This window comes from Maylandia zebra, linkage group LG22, assembly GCF_041146795.1.
Source record: "Maylandia zebra isolate NMK-2024a linkage group LG22, Mzebra_GT3a, whole genome shotgun sequence".
NCBI classification, from domain to species: domain Eukaryota; kingdom Metazoa; phylum Chordata; class Actinopteri; order Cichliformes; family Cichlidae; genus Maylandia; species Maylandia zebra.
The window spans coordinates 15,048,129-15,069,003 of record NC_135187.1 but is presented as its reverse complement, the minus strand read 5'-3'; the positions used below and the strand labels follow the sequence as shown (position 1 = coordinate 15,069,003).

Below are 20,875 nucleotides of genomic sequence, written 5' to 3'. Positions count from 1 at the left end.
GTTTGATACAGTAAGACACACCAGACTTCCTGATACTAAAAATGTTGAATTTTGTTATACAGTTATACGCTGAGCAAAAGTTTTGAGTTGCCTCTCATTTTTTTATATTTTGCTTTGAAACAAATGATTTTTTAAAAGTCCACTTGAGCAATAGTTCTCAACGTGTTTTTTTTGAAGGCTTGTAAAGGTTTCGTTTGGACATTTTTCACCCTTTTTAGTCCAGTGCTTGTACCCGAGGAATGGTTTTGTTTTTGTTCATTTGTTTATTTGTTTGTTAAGCCATTTAAGGCTGATCTGTTTTCTGTCATACAGTGAAAGCTTGACGGAGCTACAATGGCCTAATTTTCTGCTTAACTTTGTAAATTATAACAAGTTCCGCTTTAGTGCTATACCAGTCAGAAAAACAAACAAAAACAAAACAAGGCTTATGTTGCAAATGCAATAAATTGTCAGTCTTTCTTTTAAATGCGTTTCTTAGTACATCATTTTAATATTGTAGAGAACCCAAACATATTCTGCGAGCAGTCTTTGGTTCAAGTTGAATGATTTTAGTCAGTGGCGGGGTTGGGGTTTCTTTGCCAAGCCCAAATAAACTCACTTGTACAGCTCAGAATAGGTTCAAGTTAATGCATTCCCATTCGCGCACACTCATATTCAGACTCCTCAGAATGCAGAAGCCAGTGATCAAGCCACTGACCTGCTAATTTATTGACCACCAGATGTATCTTGTAAGCCACTGCCATCGTGCACACATGTGGCACAGTGGTGCAGTGATTAGCGAACAAAAACGCATATGAGGCTAAACTGGCAATTCTTAATTAGTCATAGGTGTGAGTGTGAATGTCCTTTCTGTCTCTCTGTGACAGACTGGCAACCTGTCTGGATGCATAGACGGGTGCCGCATTCTCAAGGCACGAGTCTCAATATTAGAAGCAGGTGTATGCCTTATACTGTCATCACTGCCACCCTGCTGCATCTGACTGAAGCATCCTGATGCCAGGCTGAGCATGCATGACGCATGATCCCACGTGATCCCTTGCATGACCATCTGACTGTTCTTGGTGGAAGTGACTTGACAGAGCTATCGAGATGAAGTTCTCTAACCTGTACGACAACCCGGCCTGTGGCAGTTTGAGTGTCGCCTCCACATTGCCAGAGATCACTAGCATATCCAGACACTTCCTTGGCCAGCATTTAGTGTTGATATCTCTCCCACTGAATATGCCTGGGTAATTTTGGGCTGGCATGTTCATTAGAGGCAACCAGAACCCATTGCAGCTGGATGCTGCATATATCTATGAATGGAAAGAAATTGCTCAACAACAGATCTGCAGTCTGTGCTCAGACAGGTGACTGCTTGCACCTGTTTGAGGTAATACTGTCAAGCACCGTCATTATAACAGTCTTGTACTATACATACAGTGTATATATGTGTTTTGTTTGTTTGTTTGTTTCTTACTACTATTGTACATCAGTAAAGTGCAGGAGCCCATTTTTCCAACTAGATAAAAGTCTAATACAACCCAAGAAAACAGCTTAGCCATGAATCACACTTTGTAATATCTGTGTTCGGATATTACAAAGTCATTTTATTAAAAAAATGGCCTATTAAGGTTAAATGTGAGCTAAATATGATATTGTAGTCCATTCGTAAGAGTGTTTTGAAGTGCTTATTTTACTAGTTGACCTCTGTGAGGCAAACATACAAAATGCTGTATGCTATCTGTGAGGCTCATATGCATTTTTTAAAATCCAAATCAAATCAAAACAAAGCTTTTATGCAATGAAAGGTTCATTAAAACAATGTAAATATACATTTCAAAACAATTCTATGGGGCAACTGTTGCCAAGTCATGATGATGTCATAGGCTCCATTCCCCAAATTCCACAGTTAGATTTGATTTTGTGATCTGAACACTTCAAGACAAACTTCAGACAAAAAAACTAAGAAAAACAGTCACAAAACTCAAGATGAGTGAAGAAGGCCAGCCGCCATACAAGTCGAGCTCAGTGTATAATGAACTCCGTTCGGAGGGACAATTTTGTGATGCAATCATCAAAGTGGAGGATGTTGAATTTCCGGTCCACAGGGTCATCCTGTGTAACTGTACGCCGTACTTCAGGTGAGTTGCTTACCTGATAATGTGAAGGACAGTTGACTGGTTTATACCTGTGAAAAATGTAATTCATGTACTTAGTCTGTGAAACAGTGCCAACAAAAAGGAACGGGTTGAATCATAAAACTTTTGTGATAGAAAGACTTTGTCACGGTCAACTGACAGATACACCCAAAACATAATGCAAACATTTGCAGATTTCATCTTTACCTTCACAGAGATTCCACTTCAGTAAATGTGCCATTTAAAAAGCACTGTGAATCACTTGGTGATTATATGAACTAAATTCAGACTGTGTTGAACTGAAGTCTAATTTATGTGTTTTATTAAGTTACAACATTTTGATGCACTCTTATCAACCCAATAAAACACACCAGGCTTACTGATACTAAAAAGATTGAACTCTGTTATAAAGTCATACGCTGAGCAAAAGTTTATAGATGAGTTTTTGTTCATTTGTTTATTTGTTTGTTAAGCCATTTAATGCTGATCTATGAATCATTCAAGCATAAAAAGGACACCTACCATAACTCGAAGGATGAACCATTATTGTTTCTACACATAACACACAACTTAGTGAAGAACCAGCGTTAAAGACAAAACAAGGAGTAGCACACATAAAAAAGTAATGATCTACAGCAGATGAACAGTATCCGAAAGTCATGTCCTTAAGAAGTCCAGCAAATTCCTGACACAAAACCATTTAATCCATCTACTTATCATGAAACCTCATCAGAAATGGTTGTGGAAGGAAAACAGAGACTGTAATTAAGCAACATGCACTGGAACTTCCATAAGGAAAGGAAACAGACTGAGGTATGCCAAATTATGCAATAACTAGACTAAAGATCAGAGCAAACTGGCCTTATGGAGTTGATTTCAACATTTGTCATAGAGGTACAACAGTGAGTGTCTAGAGTTAACTTTAAAACACGGTGGAGGCTCTGTCGTGGTGTGGGACTGCATTGTGTTTGGCAAAAGCTTCATAAACATGGTGCCAATGTAATAAAGACATTGAAAACCCAACAATCAAGCGCACTAAACATGTACAAACTCTGTTTTGGAGTTATATACTCTATGGCAATATGGACTAGACATTACAAGACTATCACAGTAATCACATAGCAACACATGTAATTAGGAAATCATTTCCATTCCTGTCAACAGATTTTATATATTTATCTTGCTTGTGCATGACATAGTTTATTATCTTGTTGCCTCCACACCTTTTAATATTCTCTACTCTGTCTCCATCTCTACCCTCAGGGCTCTTTTCAGCCGCTGGAGCAACCCAGACAAACAGGTCTTCAACATACCTGGCGTGTCTCCTGAGATGATGGGACTCATCATTGACTTTGCATACACTGGCTCAGTTTCCATAACGGGGGAAAATGTAGTGGAACTTCTCATGGCAGCTGATCAATTCAATGCAATGGACATTGTGAAACTCTGCTCTGACTTCCTCGGGGAGCAACTGTGCCCAGAGAACTGCGTTGACATTTGGCAGTTCACAAAAGTATGCTTATCACCCGAACTACGCGCCAAGGCCTACCACTACATCATCAATAACTTTAAGCAGGTTGTTCTTGAGGAGGAGTTCCTGCAGCTAACTGTGGAGGAACTTGCTGACATCCTTGATAGAGACGACCTCAATGTGCAGTTGGAGACCACTGTGTATGAAGTGCTTACAAAGTGGATTAGCCATGTACCTGCAGAACGGAAACAACACCTCACCGCTCTGTTGCCCAAGGTCTATAAACTTTCATTACTACATTTAGTTTGGACTTAAATCTTCAGCATTTAAGTCATAGATTGAGTCGATCCATCTGGGTATAAGGATGCTTTAATATCTCAAGATGTTGCTCTTTTCAGCTGTAGCCAAACCACATTTAAGAAATTCTCTTCAAGAGCATTAAAACCGTATCAGATCTCTACACACATGCTATAGAATAAATTATATTTATTAAGTATAGTTGCTAGGGCTATGACTAAAAACTGTCCCTGCTGACGAAAAGACTAATGGTGTCTGACTTTGGTCGCTCTCTTGCTAGCAATAAGAAAATTAAACAACATTAGGAGCATTATCCTAAAGAAGCTTGAGTTTACTAAAACTGATGTAGTTGAAATTCATAGTCATATTCTCTTCTGTCATCTCTCTGTAGGTCCGACTGGGATTGATGACGTCAGACTACCTAAAGGACAATTTGCTGTCTAGTGAGCTGGTGGGGGCCAATTCTGAGTGCGTGTCCATGATAAGTAATGTCATCTTAGACATACATGGTCTAGGAAGCAGACCCTTCATGTCTGGCTTGTGTCACCCTCTTGCTCGTCCCCGCCTGCCTCATTCCATCCTGCTGGCCATTGGGGGGTGGAGTGGTGGTGATCCAACTAACGGCATCGAGGCCTACGATTGCCGGGCTAACCGCTGGGTAAACGTAACGAACAACCTCGAGTGTCCTCGTGCTTATCATGGAGCCGCCTTCCTCAACGGGTACGTCTACTTCATTGGTGGCTTCGACAGGGTGGAGCATTTCAGCAGCGTCCGTAGGTTTGACCTGACCACTCGCGCCTGTAATGAGGTGGGGCCCATGCACTTCCGCCGCTGCTATGTGAGTGTGACTGTGTTGAACGGGTTCATCTATGCCCTGGGAGGCTACGACGGGCATGTACGACTCAGCAGTGCAGAGCGCTATCAACCTGAAATCAACCAGTGGAGTCTTATTGCACCGATGCACGAACAGAGGAGCGACGCCAGCTGCACAACACTTAACAACCGGGTGGGTGAAGTAAAAGAGTAGCAGAGAAATAGAGTAGGGTCTCAGGCACACAGGCCTAGAGACCTGTCAGCAACCTTTGGTAACAACCAGTAGCTAGGGAAAAATGTGTACTCCTCAGCTGGTTAGGCAGTGATTGTATGAAAGACTCTACAGATTTCTACAGCAAATAGTTTGTGAGTATTTGCAGACAAGTCAGAGTACTCCATGCAAACCTCAACAGTCTGCTTACGACCAAAGGAAACACAAGGAGGCTTGTGGTGCAACACCTTCCTGGTTACAATTTCACAGTAGTGACAGCCATCAACCTCCAGCAACCACTTGCCAACCAGTCAGGGAATACACATTTTTACAGTGAAGCGAGGTGCAAGATAGGTCACAAACTGGTTTCTATGTTCATGTTTTCAAATTTAAAAGTATAGTTTAAAAAGTTGAAAAATATAGTAATATATATCTATTTTGTTTCTAACTGATCACAAGTGCATCTTTGCATTTATGTACAGTACTTTAGTTGAGTTGACTTGTCAACTAAAATATAACAGATATTAAAAAAATAGTAAAACACATCATTATTTTATTATATTAAGATCCCAGATTACAATTATATATCTGCATTCCTGAACAGAAAAATTAGCCTTATTGATTGAATGTTATGTTTGATTCATTTCTGGGTTTCTGACTGAAAGAAGTCCCACATACTCAGGTAAAATTTGGGTGCATAAACATGTTTTTATGACAGGTAATTGTAAAACACACACATTTGTTATTACACATTTGTATTTTTCAGTTGGACACTTGGGTACTGAGTATCGGTCTTACTTCACAAATGATGTGGAAACATTTCACTTACAGGTAACATTGTTTCCAACTGAAATCTAAGAAATGTAAAGATATTTAATGTCCCTTTTTTGTTTTCAGATTTACATTTGTGGTGGATTCAATGGCAACGAGTGTCTGCAGACAGCTGAATATTACAACCCAGAGAGCAACCAGTGGACGATGATCAGTCCCATGAACAGCCGCCGCAGCGGGATAGGTGTTATTGCATATGCGGATCATGTCTTTGCAGTAAGACCACAAAGTAGTGCTGACACTCACGTAACATACAAATCAAATCTGTAATGTGCTTCGATCAGCAAGGCTTAACACAGATTTGGCTGACACAGAATTTTGTTAACTTTGTTTTGTATTTATCAATGATCAGATTCCTATCCTGACCACAGGTTCAGAGAAGGCATTCTTACTCATTCTATGTATTAATTTAACCGATTAATGTTTCTGCCTCATTTTTTTTTTCATGTGCCTCATTACCAAAATGTTGTGTCTTTAATGATTTCACTGATGATTTCACATTTCACTCAGTACAACAGAAATACTTATTCAAAACCAACATTGTCATCCTCATCGTTCCATAGAGGACATATGTTAGAGACAATTTCAAACTCATCCTGCAACACCTTTAGAAAAATGAGGGAATAAGCCAAGTGATTAGAACTCATCCTCTGGGGACGGTAGGCATTTTAGCTATAAATTTTATCTTGCTATTTGCCTTAAAACCACTTATTTAGTTGTTTTGCAGCTGCACCCTTTGGTAAAAAGCAAAGATTTTAGTCTCACCTTCTGAGACACCCTTCTGTATTTAGCTAGCTACCGTTTAGTATTTATTTTCTATTCAGACTAAGTCTCTATTCAAATAAAGGAAAAGTTATTATCAGCAGAATGCAGTGACCTTACCCTGGTGCTGACCTCAGGGTCTTTGATCAGGCTTTTAGGCCCCAAGGCCTGTCAGGGCTACTTTAATCTGTTATAGGAAGAAAGGACTGGAACTCAATGTTCCTTTTTGGACTAAAGGCAAAAGAGCTGTGAAGACATTTATACTGAAAACACAAATACTTTTTGTCGAGGGCTATTCATCTTTGTTGATAATAGCGTGGTGTGATAGACAACAGTGCTTTAATAGCTGTAGTTGAGGCTTGAGTGAAAAAAGGTCTCATACAGACTTCCTCAACAGCTGGCTTCTACTTTATTTTACTTTCTCCTTTTAATTCAGAAGTCATTTTCACACACCACTGCACCCTGATCTTTTCTAGACATTCCCAACAAATGTGGGCCTGTGAGGATGCAAATACTGGGACATTAATGGGCCTTTTTTAAACAATTTTTATGTGTAAACTCCATATAACAGCATGAGAATATGTCAGGTGTTCGCTTTATCCAGGTAAAACCCTAAACCAATCAGAGTATTTCCAGTAGTCAGATCATACCTAAGGTAAACAATCTCCTTGTATCTGCTACATATTAAGGGAAACTTTGGACAGTATTGCAACTTAATTCTTCAGTCATTTTCTGGAGTATCTGTGCAAAAACAGCTAAAGACATATAGCAGGTACATTTTCTTACAGGGGTACGGTGAAGCTGGTTACACTTACATTCAATCATTTGACCCACGTATTTACTTTTAGGTTGGTGGCTTCGATGGAAACAACCGTCTGCGCACCGCTGAGGCTTACAACCCACATTCCAATACGTGGAACCTCGTGTCCTCTATGCTGACCCCCCGCAGCAACTTTGGCATTGAGGTAATTGACGATCGCCTCTTTGTCGTCGGGGGTTTCAACGGCTTCACCACCACTTCGAACGTTGAGTACTACGACACTTTAACCAATGAGTGGTATGAGGCGTGCGACATGGAGATTTTCCGCAGTGCCTTGAGCTGCTGTGTGGTGTCCGGACTTTGCAACATGACTGAGTACACCTTTCCTCGTGACTTCCTGCCACTTGCCAATGTGCCAGAAGAAGCAATGGAGTCAGCAGAGTCCACATAACATCTTTAAAGTGCTGTACTGCCATGTGTTAACATCTGAGTCTCCAACATGAAGGACTGAAATAAATCTTTAGAGCATTAAACCGCTGGTGAACTGGACATTTTTTGTAGGTATCTCAAAAACCTTCAGTAGGAGAGCCTGCACTGTAGATACTGGGTTTTATTAAGAGAATGCAATTGCAACAATAACAAATTGAAAAGATTTTTTCATTCCCTGTAATGTATGGCTGCTGAGTAGCCATACCAGACATGCACACAGGGTGACTAGATCACAATAAGCCGCATGTCGGACTTTTCAACTCTTGCTAGGTAAACACAATAAGAATAAAGGGAAGTTTTCACTCCCCCTTGTTATTTCAGCTGCGCTTCTGTCTGGTAACAGTCTATAGGTTTGAGTAAGGATGTATCCATAGGTCTTTTTGGAGCACTAGCTGACAATTTATGAATCTTTAGCCAAATATCACACAAATATACTGTGTCGCTTCACACCATTTTTTCTCTTATGTGAAACTGAAAAATAACTCTATTTCTCAGTATATCTGTCATCTGCTTTGTGGTATTTTCCACTATATTGCACAGAATGATATATTTGTTCATGATAAAAGCACCAACTTTATATGTACTGAGGAAAATCCAGTTTTTTTTTTTTTTTTTTTTTTTCTTTTTTTTTTAAATGAAATCCAGTGTTTAGAAAGGTGGATGTCCTGCAGAGCCTGTAAAATGTGGGACATTGGTTCAAGATGTGGGAGAGGGGGGAAAGCATAAAAATGCTGTGCAGTCCCCCTTATAGAGGGACATCTGATCCCCCAACCTGCACAACATGAAGTATGAAGTAACACCAGTAACACAACACCTTATGGAGGTAAACCAATATGTAGACAGTGATGTGCAAAGCTGTTCATAGGAACATCCTCCATCCATGGTGGTGTAATCTTTATTCTGATGCTGAATTGATTGATTTGTCAATTTACTGTAAACATTTCTTACATTTTTCTTATTGCAAGCAGACAAACCTGTCCCAGGATTGTTCCTGCTGCTCCATTTTATAAACACTCTAAATCAAACTCATTCCATTATAATTTTAATTTTAGGATGATGTTTTCATTAAATGCTCTACATCTGCATCAAACCAGGCTTGTCACATACAACCTGCTATTAGTCCTGTATATTATTTATTTTAGGACTTCCTGTGACCTCTGTGTTGGTATATGATAACATTACACGTATTGATGCATATACTTGTGATGCTTAGAGGCACTGTAAACTTTAATAAATAGTGCATTAAAGTTTATACCAAAACTGCGATGCTAGCTCACACATTGCTCATTGCAATTCCTGTTTTCATAGCCATTGCTATGAAAAGGTAGAATGGGAGGGAGAGCCTTCAGTTTTCAGGCACCTCTTATCTGGAACCAGCTTCCAGTTTGGATTCAGGAGACCGACACTATCTCTACTTTTAAGATTAGAGTTAAAACTTTCCTTTTTGGTAAAGCACATAGTTAGGGCTGGATCAGGTGACCCTGAATCCTCCCTTAGTTATGCTGCAATAGGCATAGGCTGCTGGGGGACTCCCATGATGCATTGAGTTTTTCCTTTTCAGTCACCTTTTTCACACAGTATGTGTTAATAGACTTCTCTGCATTGAATCATATCTGTTATTAACCTCTGTCTCTCTTCCACTGCATGTCTTTTATCCTGTCTTCCTTCTCTCACCCCAACCGGTCGTAGCAGATGGCCCCGCCCCTCCCTGAGCCTGGTTCTGCCAGAGGTTTTCTTCCTGTTAAAAGGTAGTTTTTCCTTCCCACTGTTGCCAAAGTGCTTGCTCATAGGGGGTCATATGATTGCTGGGTTTTTCTCTGTATCTATTATTGTAGGGTCTACCTTACAATATAAAGCGCCTTGAGGTGACTGTTGTTGTGATTTGGTGCTATATAAATAAAATTGAATTGAATTGCTCATCTTCCTCCAGATCTACACACTTCAATCACAAGAACTTACTATTTTTGCCCTTATGGTTCTCCTTCTGCACTTAAAGCCCCGACAGAGCCGTGGAAAAGGGTGCTTTATTCCCTCTGACATTTCCATCCATCCATCTGTCCATTTCCTTTGGCAGTGAGACTTTTTGTGATTAAATAAATCTTGAGATAATTGAAACTAGAGAGACTGAGAAACAGAGAAAAATGCAAACATGCTCAAGAAAAAAAAAGTCAGGCAGCGATTCAGTGTCAGTAGAAGTCGATGCTTTTACATGACTTTCTGGCTGATGTCAAGGACTGGATGTTCCACAATCTCCTCCAACTAAATTTGGACAAAACTGGGATTATTCAGGGGGAAGAAAAGCTTGAATGACTTCAGTCCGTCCTCTGTTTTGCCGCATGCACTCCCCTCTCTCTGCCTCTCCCTTTCTCTCTCTCTTAATCTCTCTCTTCTTCTCTTTCCCTCCTCTGCACTTTCTCTCTTTTTGTCTTCTTCTTTATCTCACAGACAAAGCACTGGTTGCTCGTTTTTGGTCAGAGTCACCTTGAGGCAAACAGAGCTTTGTGTGCATTCGAGTGCATCTGCATAGGAATTTATATATATACACTGTGTGTACATAAAGGTCACGTCCAATTATTCATAAATACTGATACATAGAGTGATACATTTTAGGCTGGGAGAGGGGTGTATCGTTGTTCCTTTTCATACACTTAGACCATGAAATGACTGAAATGAAGGTGTAGTGAGTTGTTTCAGTGCAGAACATTATTTGTTAAAGTTTTACTTTTTGGTTGCTGTTGTTTAGTGACTGATTTTCACACTCTGTGAGTTTATTCATGAGTGAAGCACTTGTACTGTACACTGAGCCCTACATCTGCTCCATGCTGCATTTATCACTGAAAACATCTCAACACTTAAGGCCACAGCAAGGGGATGCAGTGGAGATGTCTTTGTGGTCTGACCATGACTTAGGAGTATCCACACTGATGGGCTTCACAGGCAAATCCCAACCACAGATACTGGAAGAATACCTTAAGAGTTGGGTTATATTATGTGCTGTCATTTTCTATGTTAGTGCTGTGGTCATATTGGGAATAAGTGAAGATTAGGGTATGTTAGGAGTAAAGCTACTAGTATAGACTTTGGTTAATAACAGGCAAACATTAAAGCTAAACTCCTAAGTATGTTCCAGTCCATGTTGTGAGGTGTTAGAAACCTGCGAAGAGGAGCTTGCCTGTTTTTTCAGATCAGTATGGAGGGCAAAAATGCAGGAAGTGCAATAGTGTGCAAATGTTTTTTCAGCCACATCTCATTTATTTATATTCTGCTTATAAAATGAGAAATAGGAGCAGCAAACATACAATTTTATCTCTGCAAACATACATGGAAAAACAGAGGCTTTACAATTCTAATTAGATTGAAGGTCAATATTTGTTAGTCTATTGCAGGCCGTGGACCGCCATCGTGGGTGATAAACTACCAGTCTGTGACCTATACTGTGACCTACACTGGTGACCTGTGCAGGGTGTACCCTGCCTCTCGCCCTGTGAGGGCTTGCATCAGCTCCAGTCAAAGCGCAACCCTGCATTGGATAAACACAAGAAAATACATGAATGCATCTTTCCTTCAAGATCCAATGCCACTGGCTGATATGCAGCTTCAAACTATGAAAGAGCCTCAACTGTGTTTTACAGATGACTGTAGGCACTCCCTGTTGTTTCCATTTCTCTTCCTTAAGAATGGCTTCTTTGCAGCCCTTCTACTGACACAATTTCTGAGGCATCAGCAGAAATTCTTTGCAACTGACTGTTATTAACAACATTTCTAAAGAAACTGTTCAAAATGGGCTCCTTGCTAAGCTATCTGTTGTTCATCGTCACAAAACTGGTTCATCCCTTTACATGCCACAATGTTGAGTGGCTTAACAAACAAACAGCAAAAAAACAAACAGCCTCAACTGACTGAAAATGAAAAAGCAGACAAAAACTGGAAAAACTGCATTGTATAAAGAAATCAGGGTGGCTCTAGACTTTTGCACAGGAATGGTGCAAGCAGAGGACTTTCATCTGGGAGAGCAAGGTCTGACTGTGCTGATTTATCTTTAGCCTGTGTGACGTAAATGCGTATGCTTCTGCTCTCCTGTTAGCAGGGACTCAGAACAGAGAGGAAGGAGTGCTAAAATGCTGTATTTTAATCTATTTTACTTTGTTTTATTCATGTTTTTATTTGCTTCGCTGTCTTCTTTCAGGTCTGGGACACAAGTTAAGGTCCAAGTTGTGTGTGCTTAAAGAAGACTGACTCTTCAATAATTTCCATCACTCTGGATTGATTTACTCAACTACTGCATGTAATAGTACTTAAAACTGATGTGGGCCAACACAGTGGTCAGCAACTTCCCCAATTAGTGTAACATATAGTGAAGTAACTTTAATGAGCTTCTTGGACTTAATGAGAACAACATTTCATAAAACACATTGCTTGGGAAATTAACTACTTCATCATGTACCACTGTAGTGACAACAGGGGGAAATAGCTGATTATGTAAATTAGGTTCTCAACATTAAACTTGCCCATGTGCCTCAGGCTTCACAGAGAGGGCCTGCTACTTTGAGGCCATGGTGTTAGCTTTACTTTTAACCTCTCTCCATGAAGCTCTCGCCGCTTCCTCCATTAGCACCGGATGCCGGCACTGGATATAAATTGCGCAGCGTAAAATCACCCAGTATGAACACAGTTGCTGGGAACAGTGCCAAATTTTTTTACAGTATTCACATGTGGTCTAGCATCTACAGTTTGCAATAACTGTCTAAAAAGGCTCGTATGCATGCACGTGCCCTTACACGATGTAACGAAAGACTCGCGCAAGTACATACTGACGATCCAAACCACCCAAACACACACTAACATGGATACACACACACACACACATACACACACACGTTGGGAAGCCCTGACATGCACAAAGCACAGAGGTTTTGAAAAAATTATTAGCTAAAGTTACTCGGCTGATGGCTGATGCTCTAAAAGCTCTGTGCAATACAACTTTAATAGCACTGGCAACAGGGTACACACACATCCACGCACACACATATACACAGAGCCATTTTCTCTCCCCTTATTTGCAATGTCTGGTTTGTCTGTCTCCTCCACTTTCTGTCTCTGTTTCTCTTTTGTATGTCTGCCCACTCTGTAGCCGAGGACTTACAGTAAAATACAGCTACTCGCTCATAAAACCAGTTAAAAAGACACAAACAGTGATTGTTCTGTGTGAGCGACTGTCAGCAAACTGACAAACGACACAGAATTATTGCTTTACTGACACTTACATCATGGCATCAGCTGTGTAAAGACTACTTATGCACACAAGTAGGTGTATGTTTAAGACTGTATGTGTGTGTGTGTCCTACATATTGTGTAATCTGTTACCATTAAGCCAAACGTACATTACTATGTGTCCCGTTGTGTGTGTGTGTGTGTGTGTGTGTGTGTGTGTGTGTGTGTGTGTGTGTGTGTGAGGTACAGAGAGGCGGCAGAGAGTGTGTATGTGCAGCGCCTGAGGGCTTTGTTGTGTACTGGTGCAATAAAAGACACATTAGAGAAAGAGAGAGATTACAGAAAAAAATATTATCAACCATAAAATGGTCTTTTTTTGTTTTGTTTTTGTTTTTTTTGCTCACACAGAAAAAACAACAAAAAACACAATAAATCTGTGTGGGTGTGAGAAGCAACAGAGCAGGGTTCACATGATGCATCTGCCTGAGAGTCCTGTAAATGCAACCAGTCTGCAGCAACAGAGAGGAGTCTGACATTCATTGATATTTGTTGTAAGGTACTGAGGCAAACACACATTTTGAAGCCTTTAGTGTAACAACGAGTGCCCTTTAAGAGCTGTGACACCGCTAGAGGGAAGAAATATCAGAAGAAAAGTCTGCAAAGGAGAATCTGGAGGATGAAGAAAGGGACTAGAAGGGGAGCGAGAAGAGGGTGGTGGCTTAAAGATAAGGGAGGAAGGACAGAGTAGAGGAGGAGAAGGTTCGTGGTGTGTTTTGAGTAAAAGGGTGGAATCAATTTCCCTGTCGTGCTTAACACCTGTTTCACCCTCGCAGCATCTGTGAGGCAGGTGTGTTTGTGTTTGTGTGTGTTTTAGAGGTGATGAGCAGACAATAGATTCTCAGTTAGAAAGGATTCGATTTATTCCCAATCTATCCTCTTTCTGTCCCTCTGTCTCTCTCTCACACACAGACACGCTATAAAATAGCTTTTACGCTCTCTCCTGAAACAAAACTGGCAACGCCGATCGTCTCTGGCCCAGTTTATGTCGGAGGGTTAAGTCTTTTCCCCAGTGCATTGTGGAATATTGCACACCATGCTGAGATGATTACTGAGGAGTTTCCCAATAAAGTAAAGCCACAATGTGATGATGAACATCGCAGGCTGCGAACAAAGATGGTCAAAGAAGTGTTAGGATGAGTGGTTTTGACATGCCCTCTTACTGGTAATAATATTGCTGAGATCTGGAAACTAAACTCCCCCAAAGCCAAAAGACTGAGACACTTGAGCGGTCAGACAATCAGAAAGGTTTTAAATAAACCTGCAGGCTAGATAAATGGAGGAAATGACCAAAACATTTCCTAAACTGTCCATCACATTACAAAACTGTACCTTCCATACTCAGTCATTCCAATGTAAATGCTGTTTGGTGTCTGAGTAGCTTCTGTTGTTCAACTCATTGCACATGTTCCCTCTGTGAGCCAGCTAACTCAACCAGTCGTGGATAATCAGACAGTCAGTGACACTGAAGAAATGATAAATTGCAGCATCTAGGTTTTAAAAATATTAAACATTTATGATTTTAAAATCCATGATCGTAAGAGAAATGGATTTTATAACCATAAATAAAACCATCCTGGAAAACAGGATGGTCAGACCTGCTCTCGAGCTTAACTTAGACATGCACTCATCAGCCACTTGATTAGTTACACCTTGCCACTTCCTTCTGCTTTCACAACAGAAGATACAAGGTGCTGGAAACATTCCTCAGAGATTTTGGTCCACTCTTACATGACATCATCACATAGTTGCTGCAGATTTATTGGCTGCAAATCTGTGACGCACATCCCAGAGTTGAGGATGCCATTTGGGTGCAGTTAACTGCACTGTCAAGGTCATCAAGTTTTAGATGACCTGAGCTTTGAGAAATGGCGCATTTATCACAAAGTGTGCCAAGAATCCCCATCATTACATCCACAACCTCAACCGTTAACACAAGGCAGAATGGATCCATGCTTTCATGCTCAGTTTGAACTTCATGGGGTTGTCTTGACCATCTCTACATGCCTAAATGCATTTAGTTGCAACCATATGATTGGCTAATTAGATATTTTCCCTGAATAGCAGTTAAACAAGGGCATTTTTTTGTTGTACTTGTGCTTACATTTTGTTTCTGCACAGTCAGGGATTATTGCTAAAGTGGTTTAAATTTATAATCCTTCTCTTTTAATTTGACTTCCTCTCAGCATCTGACAGCTCATTTCTCCTTTTACCACTGCTATTCTGTCTACTCTGTGCACTTGACTCTTTGCATGCTAGCCTGTTAGTTAAAAGAAAAAAAAAGGTTCAAGCTCAAATAATCAGTTTATTGCTTTTGGAGTTGATAATTATGCAACTGAAGCTACCCAGTGGCATTCATATTCTACTTTATGTGCCTGGTAGAATGGGTGGCTGCTGGACCTCCTATTCTTCCAGTCTTCAGCACACTTGTATCCAGGGAAAGATTCTTCTATTCAGGCCGTCTGTGCAACAGCCTCCCCTGACAACCCGTGAGGTCAAAGTGCTGTCACTCACAGTGATATGGAGAGAAAGAAAGACAGAAGAAGAGAGAGAGAGAGAGAGAAAGAGAGAGAGAGAGAGAAAGGAAAGTGACTATACGGGAGGAGGTGCGCAGAGAAAGAGGAAGAGTGAAAAGAAAGGGCACACACAGAAGGGAAGAGGAAAGAGGAGAGATGAGAATCCAAATGAATCTTCCTCACCCAACGGACAGACTGTCAAGCCGTGTGTGCATGTGTGTGTGTGCGTGTTTGTGAGTATGTGTCTGTCTTACCTACTAATTGAAATGCGATGAGGTGTGAAACACCCCTTTAAAAAACCTATCACTGTGTGTAAAGTTAAATGTGCGTTTGGGGGGGTGGGTGTGCGTTCATGTGTGTGCGTGTGCGTGTGCAGTGCATATCAGCTCCTTTTGACAACAGATACAATGTGGAGTGTGTGTGTGTGTAAAGAGAGTGTTAATGCAAATGTGTGCATGGCATACCAAAGTCAGGATACACCTTACATCCTAAAAATGTACATAAGGATGTGTGTTTGCGTGCAAACACGCATGTGAATGCACGATGGCAATATGAGCACATGTGTACTGCACAGGATAAACAAGTGAGTCTGCATGTTTGTCCACATGTACACAACAATAAAGTGGGGAAGCTTTATATTTCCAGTGCATGTCTGTGTGTGTGATTGAATGTGCCTCTGTGTGTGCATGTGTGGGTATAATTTCATTTTGCTGTCTCAGCCTCTTGTTAAGGAGCCATTTAGAGCTCAGGTTGAGTTTCTTCAGCGTTTCCTGACACTTCTTTCCCCCTCACTGCCTCTCTGACTTTCACCATCTTTTCTCCATCTCTGTCTCATTATCTCTGTCTATTCCTCTGTCTTCTTTTCTCCTCTGTTCTTTCGGTCTCATCCTGCAAGGTTAGCGCACCACATAATCTTGTACCTGTTAATCAGCAAGTCATCCCAGTGGTAATTATTAGACTCCATTCGTTCCCTACAGCTGGAGAGCAATCCTGACATGTGTACTGTTTGCTATTTGACCTAAATTATACTGGCTGAGCATGTTAAATAAAACAGAAATTTCAGCAGTCGGTGCAGATTTTCATTATGCAGTATTAGGTTTTCACCACAGACTGTATATAAAGCATGGATGTGGGTTCCAGGCGTGAAACATAGAAGCAGTGTTTTCTAATGGCCAGGGTGGGTGTGGCATCTCCTCTCTGTAAATAAGTTTATGATCTCTTATGTTGAATACAATGTGATGTTCATTTTGTAAATTATGGTTCCAGTTGGAGTAGAAAGGACAATAGAACAAGATATGATTTATGGCGGACCTAGCTTGTGAGTGATATGTCAGTGCTTATCATATATCATGCAGGATCCCCTTTTTCTTCACCACATCCACACCTTGCTCATCATATCCTGTTTCAGACTACAAAGACAAAGATGGCCAAAGTACTGGTTGAGTCTTCAGGACGGCACTTCAAAAACCTGTTGGTATGCCTTCATCTGTCTTTTATATACAGACTGTCTTTTAGCTTCTCAATGCAAATATTTTGGGCTAATTTCTAGAACAGCGATGGATGACATTCAGTCTAGGAGCATGTACTTCAAGTGTTCGCTGTGCTTGATGATAACGCTAAATAAATGTGTTTTTGCTGCGTGTAAAGGTGACTGCACTGATTAAATGTTTGTGTTTGCAAGTTTATGAGTGTATATATGCATACAACCTTTATGCTTCGGGTGTTTGCATATAGATGTGCATGCATGTATATGTGCATATAAAAAGACTACTATATGTTCCCTATCAGACTGGTGAACCATGAGATTACACAGTAAGCTTTTATACACACAAACACATAAACACACACAGTGAACGTAACTTGCCCTCAAAAGCACTATTAAAACCACACTTTGATATCATCAGGCATAAATATCCACATGTTAGAGAAGAAATGGCACTTGTGTCAGCACAAATTGCTAACGGCCCAGCTAAAAGAAAGTGCTGACTGTGTTTAAAACTGTGCAATTATTTGAGGTTTAAAATTAAGATGTTAAATTTGTAGTTTAAAGAAGTTTAAATATTAAATTTGTAATGTAAATTTCTTTGTTATTTCATGTAGGCACCCTCTGTAGGAAGCTAAGCTCACAGATTCTATTATAAAATCACAAGACGAGGCTCTGCTTTGTAGCCAACCTAGAGTTTTACAAATCCAAGTCCTGCATATTACAAACTACGCGGTCCAGCCAACAAGCAAAGCACTTGTTTACTTGTATATCACTTAAAATTAGTGCTGATGATAAAGTTCACACAGGTTTTGGTTGTTATCATTGAATATATATAGTAATATAATAGTTTATTTGATATATCGGTGCAAATACCCTCCAAATAACAATTTTACACTTAAGCATTTCCTCTAATACTAGGCTTTAAATGCCGCATGTTTAAATCTTTTTCACATGTTGAAAAAAGGTAAATAAAAGATAATAATGATGGTTCTACTTCTTTGCCAGACTTAAGTGTGACAAACAAGGGATTTTTTCCCATTCTGCACTTTGACAAGTGGGCTGGAAGAGAGCAACAGCAGAGTTCTCCAGGAATGGGAGAATCATGAAAAAACACTTCAAAAATCATAAAATATAGTATGGAAAGCACAGGGGGAGTTTTCATTGTTTTTAACACACTGTTTCACTTGAGCTGTTTGTATGTTATAACTTTGCTCTTCTCCGGGGCTGGCTAATGGACCAACAACGGTACAAGCAAGAGTGACCCACGGACTGGTTGTACCACATAATTTGTACACTGCCTACATCCAACAACAAGCCTCTCTCCAGGCAGCGAATGCACCACCCATGCTGGAGCATAAATCCCGCTTCACCATTTACTGGTGTATAAAAATAAAGAAATACACCAAATTTTCATAAACGGTTCCCTTCAAAAATTTTTTTTAAATTAATTATAAATATATCGGAAAATTTCACACCCTATTTCACATTGATAAAGTTACAGAAATAGAAATTAGTATATAACAAACCAATTTTTTCCCATATTGCACAGCTTTTGGCTGTTTGACTGGAGCTGACCCAAAGAGCTTTTTCTTTTAGGATAATAAAACCTTTTTTAGTGTCATTTTAAACTATTAGAAGTCATGACCCGTGAGACAGAATCAACTAATGGTGATTATTGGTACACTAAGAAACCAGATGTAAAGAGGGTCGTCCAGTGTCAAGCTCCCTCTGTGGTATTTATGGCTCTATAATAATGACACTGTGACTTCCTCCCCCACGCTTGGTGGGAATTCTTACTGCCATTAGAGAGTTTTGTTATTTAAGCATCAATATTTGTCATTTGGGGCATGTGCTAAAACAACCTGCGCTGCTCTTTTTCTTGCAGCTGCACTCACAAAGTGTCTGGAGGCAAGATTTTAAAACTCATGGCAGTTAATAGGATGCTTTAGGCTTTTCCAGATTTTTTATTTTTTTTTTAGACTCAAGCCCTTTGGCTCCTACAGAGCAGTGTGGAGCAGGGCAATATATATGGTAACAATGCTGTTGATGACTATAAGCCTTGCAGCACACACTACTTCATAACAACAGGAAGCTAATGTATATATATGCAATCCTAGTGACATAAGTCACTAGGATTGCATTAAAGTGATGCCTGTATGTTAAATGCAGCAGCTAAGGTGCAAACTCTGGGATTGTACTCGATGCCTCCACTTGCATCATGGATGACTGGGCAGATCATGTAGCATGTGGCCTATTCCCATTCCTTTACATCTTAGATATGAATAAATATGAGACAAATCACCCAGCAGCATCTGAAGCCCACTTCACTGTGGGGTGAGCTTTCAGCTGTTAACCACAAGGGATGTTACAGGTGTGCAGGCAAATTTTAGCCTGTGATACTAAAACCAAAGACTGCTTTAGGAAAATATATGAGCTCATAAAGTGAAGGGAAGAAAAGTCCTCTACTTTTATATTGAAAACTTAACAAGCTGGAAATATAAGACAGTCCTGTTTATAGGGTCCACTGAGTTTCACTGTATTTTTGATTTATGGATGATTAAAAATGAGAAGTACACAGGGTCAGGGTATGAACTATTTAAACCACCACCTGCTGAAGGCTGTGAGGTCAGCCACCACAGGAAACAGGAATTAACATATTTAAACACTTTGGGGCATTAAATAAAATATTCTCTCTATGTGGTTTTTCCTTCATTTTTATGTCTCTTTCAGTGCTTATGAATACAGATTAAGTGCAGCTGGAAATATCTTCTACCAAATATAATGGATATATCTAATATTTCACAAATATGAACCTTATGGTATTATTCTTTTGTGCTTTTGAGTATTCTTATGGTTCTTGGTTCTCATCTTGTAATCTTAGTCCTTCTATCTTGCTCTCTGTCCGTCTGTCCCTCTCCCCTGGCTCAGTCAAATCTCTGTTTGTTTACCCTTTTCTTGTATCTAGTTGTGTGTCTTAAGTATGGGTTTCAGTCCAAAGTAGTGGAAGAAAAGACTGACTGACCAACCAACAAACCAAAATCCATTTCCAGAAGCATGCTGTTAAGGTGCTGTTAGTGTGGCTAAAAGCAAGGAAAAATAGCTCTTTTAAAGCACCAGTGCACTGTAGCATCTGTTAACATTTGTTATGTCAAGCTGAGCCTTGAGCACACATGGACCAGAAGTAATTGCTGTTGTGTGCTCATATTCATAAATCATACACTCCTTTTCAACTCATTTGTTTGAAACATGACATAAATGATAAACGCATCTGTATTCTTTCTAAAAAAAAATGTTTCATACAATTATTTTTATGACAAGGCAGTTTATTACTTAAGTATTCATTCACCTACTTATTGTGATTTACTGTAGATATTAATGCACTATAGCCTATGTTATAGTACTGGCCTCCATTTATTGTCACTGTGATGCTCCATCTCTGGCAATTCAAACGGTTGTGCAATGTGCAAATAAAACAGTTCTCATATGGATTTCATAAATGTGAAGTACACACACATAGACAGTAGCTATTATAGTGAGGAAGCATTCTTTAAGGTCCACTGGATTTTAGAATTAGTACAATAAGTGAAACAAAGCTAATATAACAAAAATCAATACCTTTAGTAGCAATAGGAGAAAATCAATCACCTTTAATAAAAGCTCATTTGTCTTCACAGTTAAAATACTGTCGGCAGATGGTAGCCAGATGCAGTCAATGGGAGCTTCCATATGGCAGATAATGGTCTAAGTTTCACTGTTAAGGAGTTTATTGGATTCCAGTAAAAGCATCTGAGAGTTAGTCATGCTAAATTTAGACTAGAGCTAAAAATAATGTGGTGCTGGAGCTTGGGTGG

General features: G+C 39.9%; 1 protein-coding gene across 1 annotated transcript; it reads left to right on the top strand.

Annotated features, from left to right (window-relative positions):
* The first annotated feature begins 1,867 nt into the window (after positions 1–1,867).
* LOC112429731 (kelch-like protein 10) lies at positions 1,868–7,798 on the top strand. The gene is made up of 5 exons (XM_024798501.2): positions 1,868–2,123; positions 3,384–3,867; positions 4,280–4,894; positions 5,810–5,959; positions 7,354–7,798. The coding sequence occupies exons 1-5, from the start codon at positions 1,972–1,974 to the stop codon at positions 7,714–7,716; spliced, it is 1,764 nt and encodes a 587-aa protein (XP_024654269.2). The 5' UTR covers positions 1,868–1,971; the 3' UTR covers positions 7,717–7,798.
* Positions 7,799–20,875: the final 13,077 nt, after the last annotated feature.

Excerpts from the sequence above, each read along its gene's own strand:
- LOC112429731 (XM_024798501.2), top strand. The coding sequence starts at position 1,972 with ATGAGTGAAGAAGGCCAGCCGCCATACAAGTCGAGCTCAGTGTATAAT. Across the intron at positions 2,124-3,383 it reads AACTGTACGCCGTACTTCAG|GGCTCTTTTCAGCCGCTGGA; the intron begins GTGAGTTGCTTA and ends CTCTACCCTCAG. Across the intron at positions 5,960-7,353 it reads ATGCGGATCATGTCTTTGCA|GTTGGTGGCTTCGATGGAAA; the intron begins GTAAGACCACAA and ends ATTTACTTTTAG.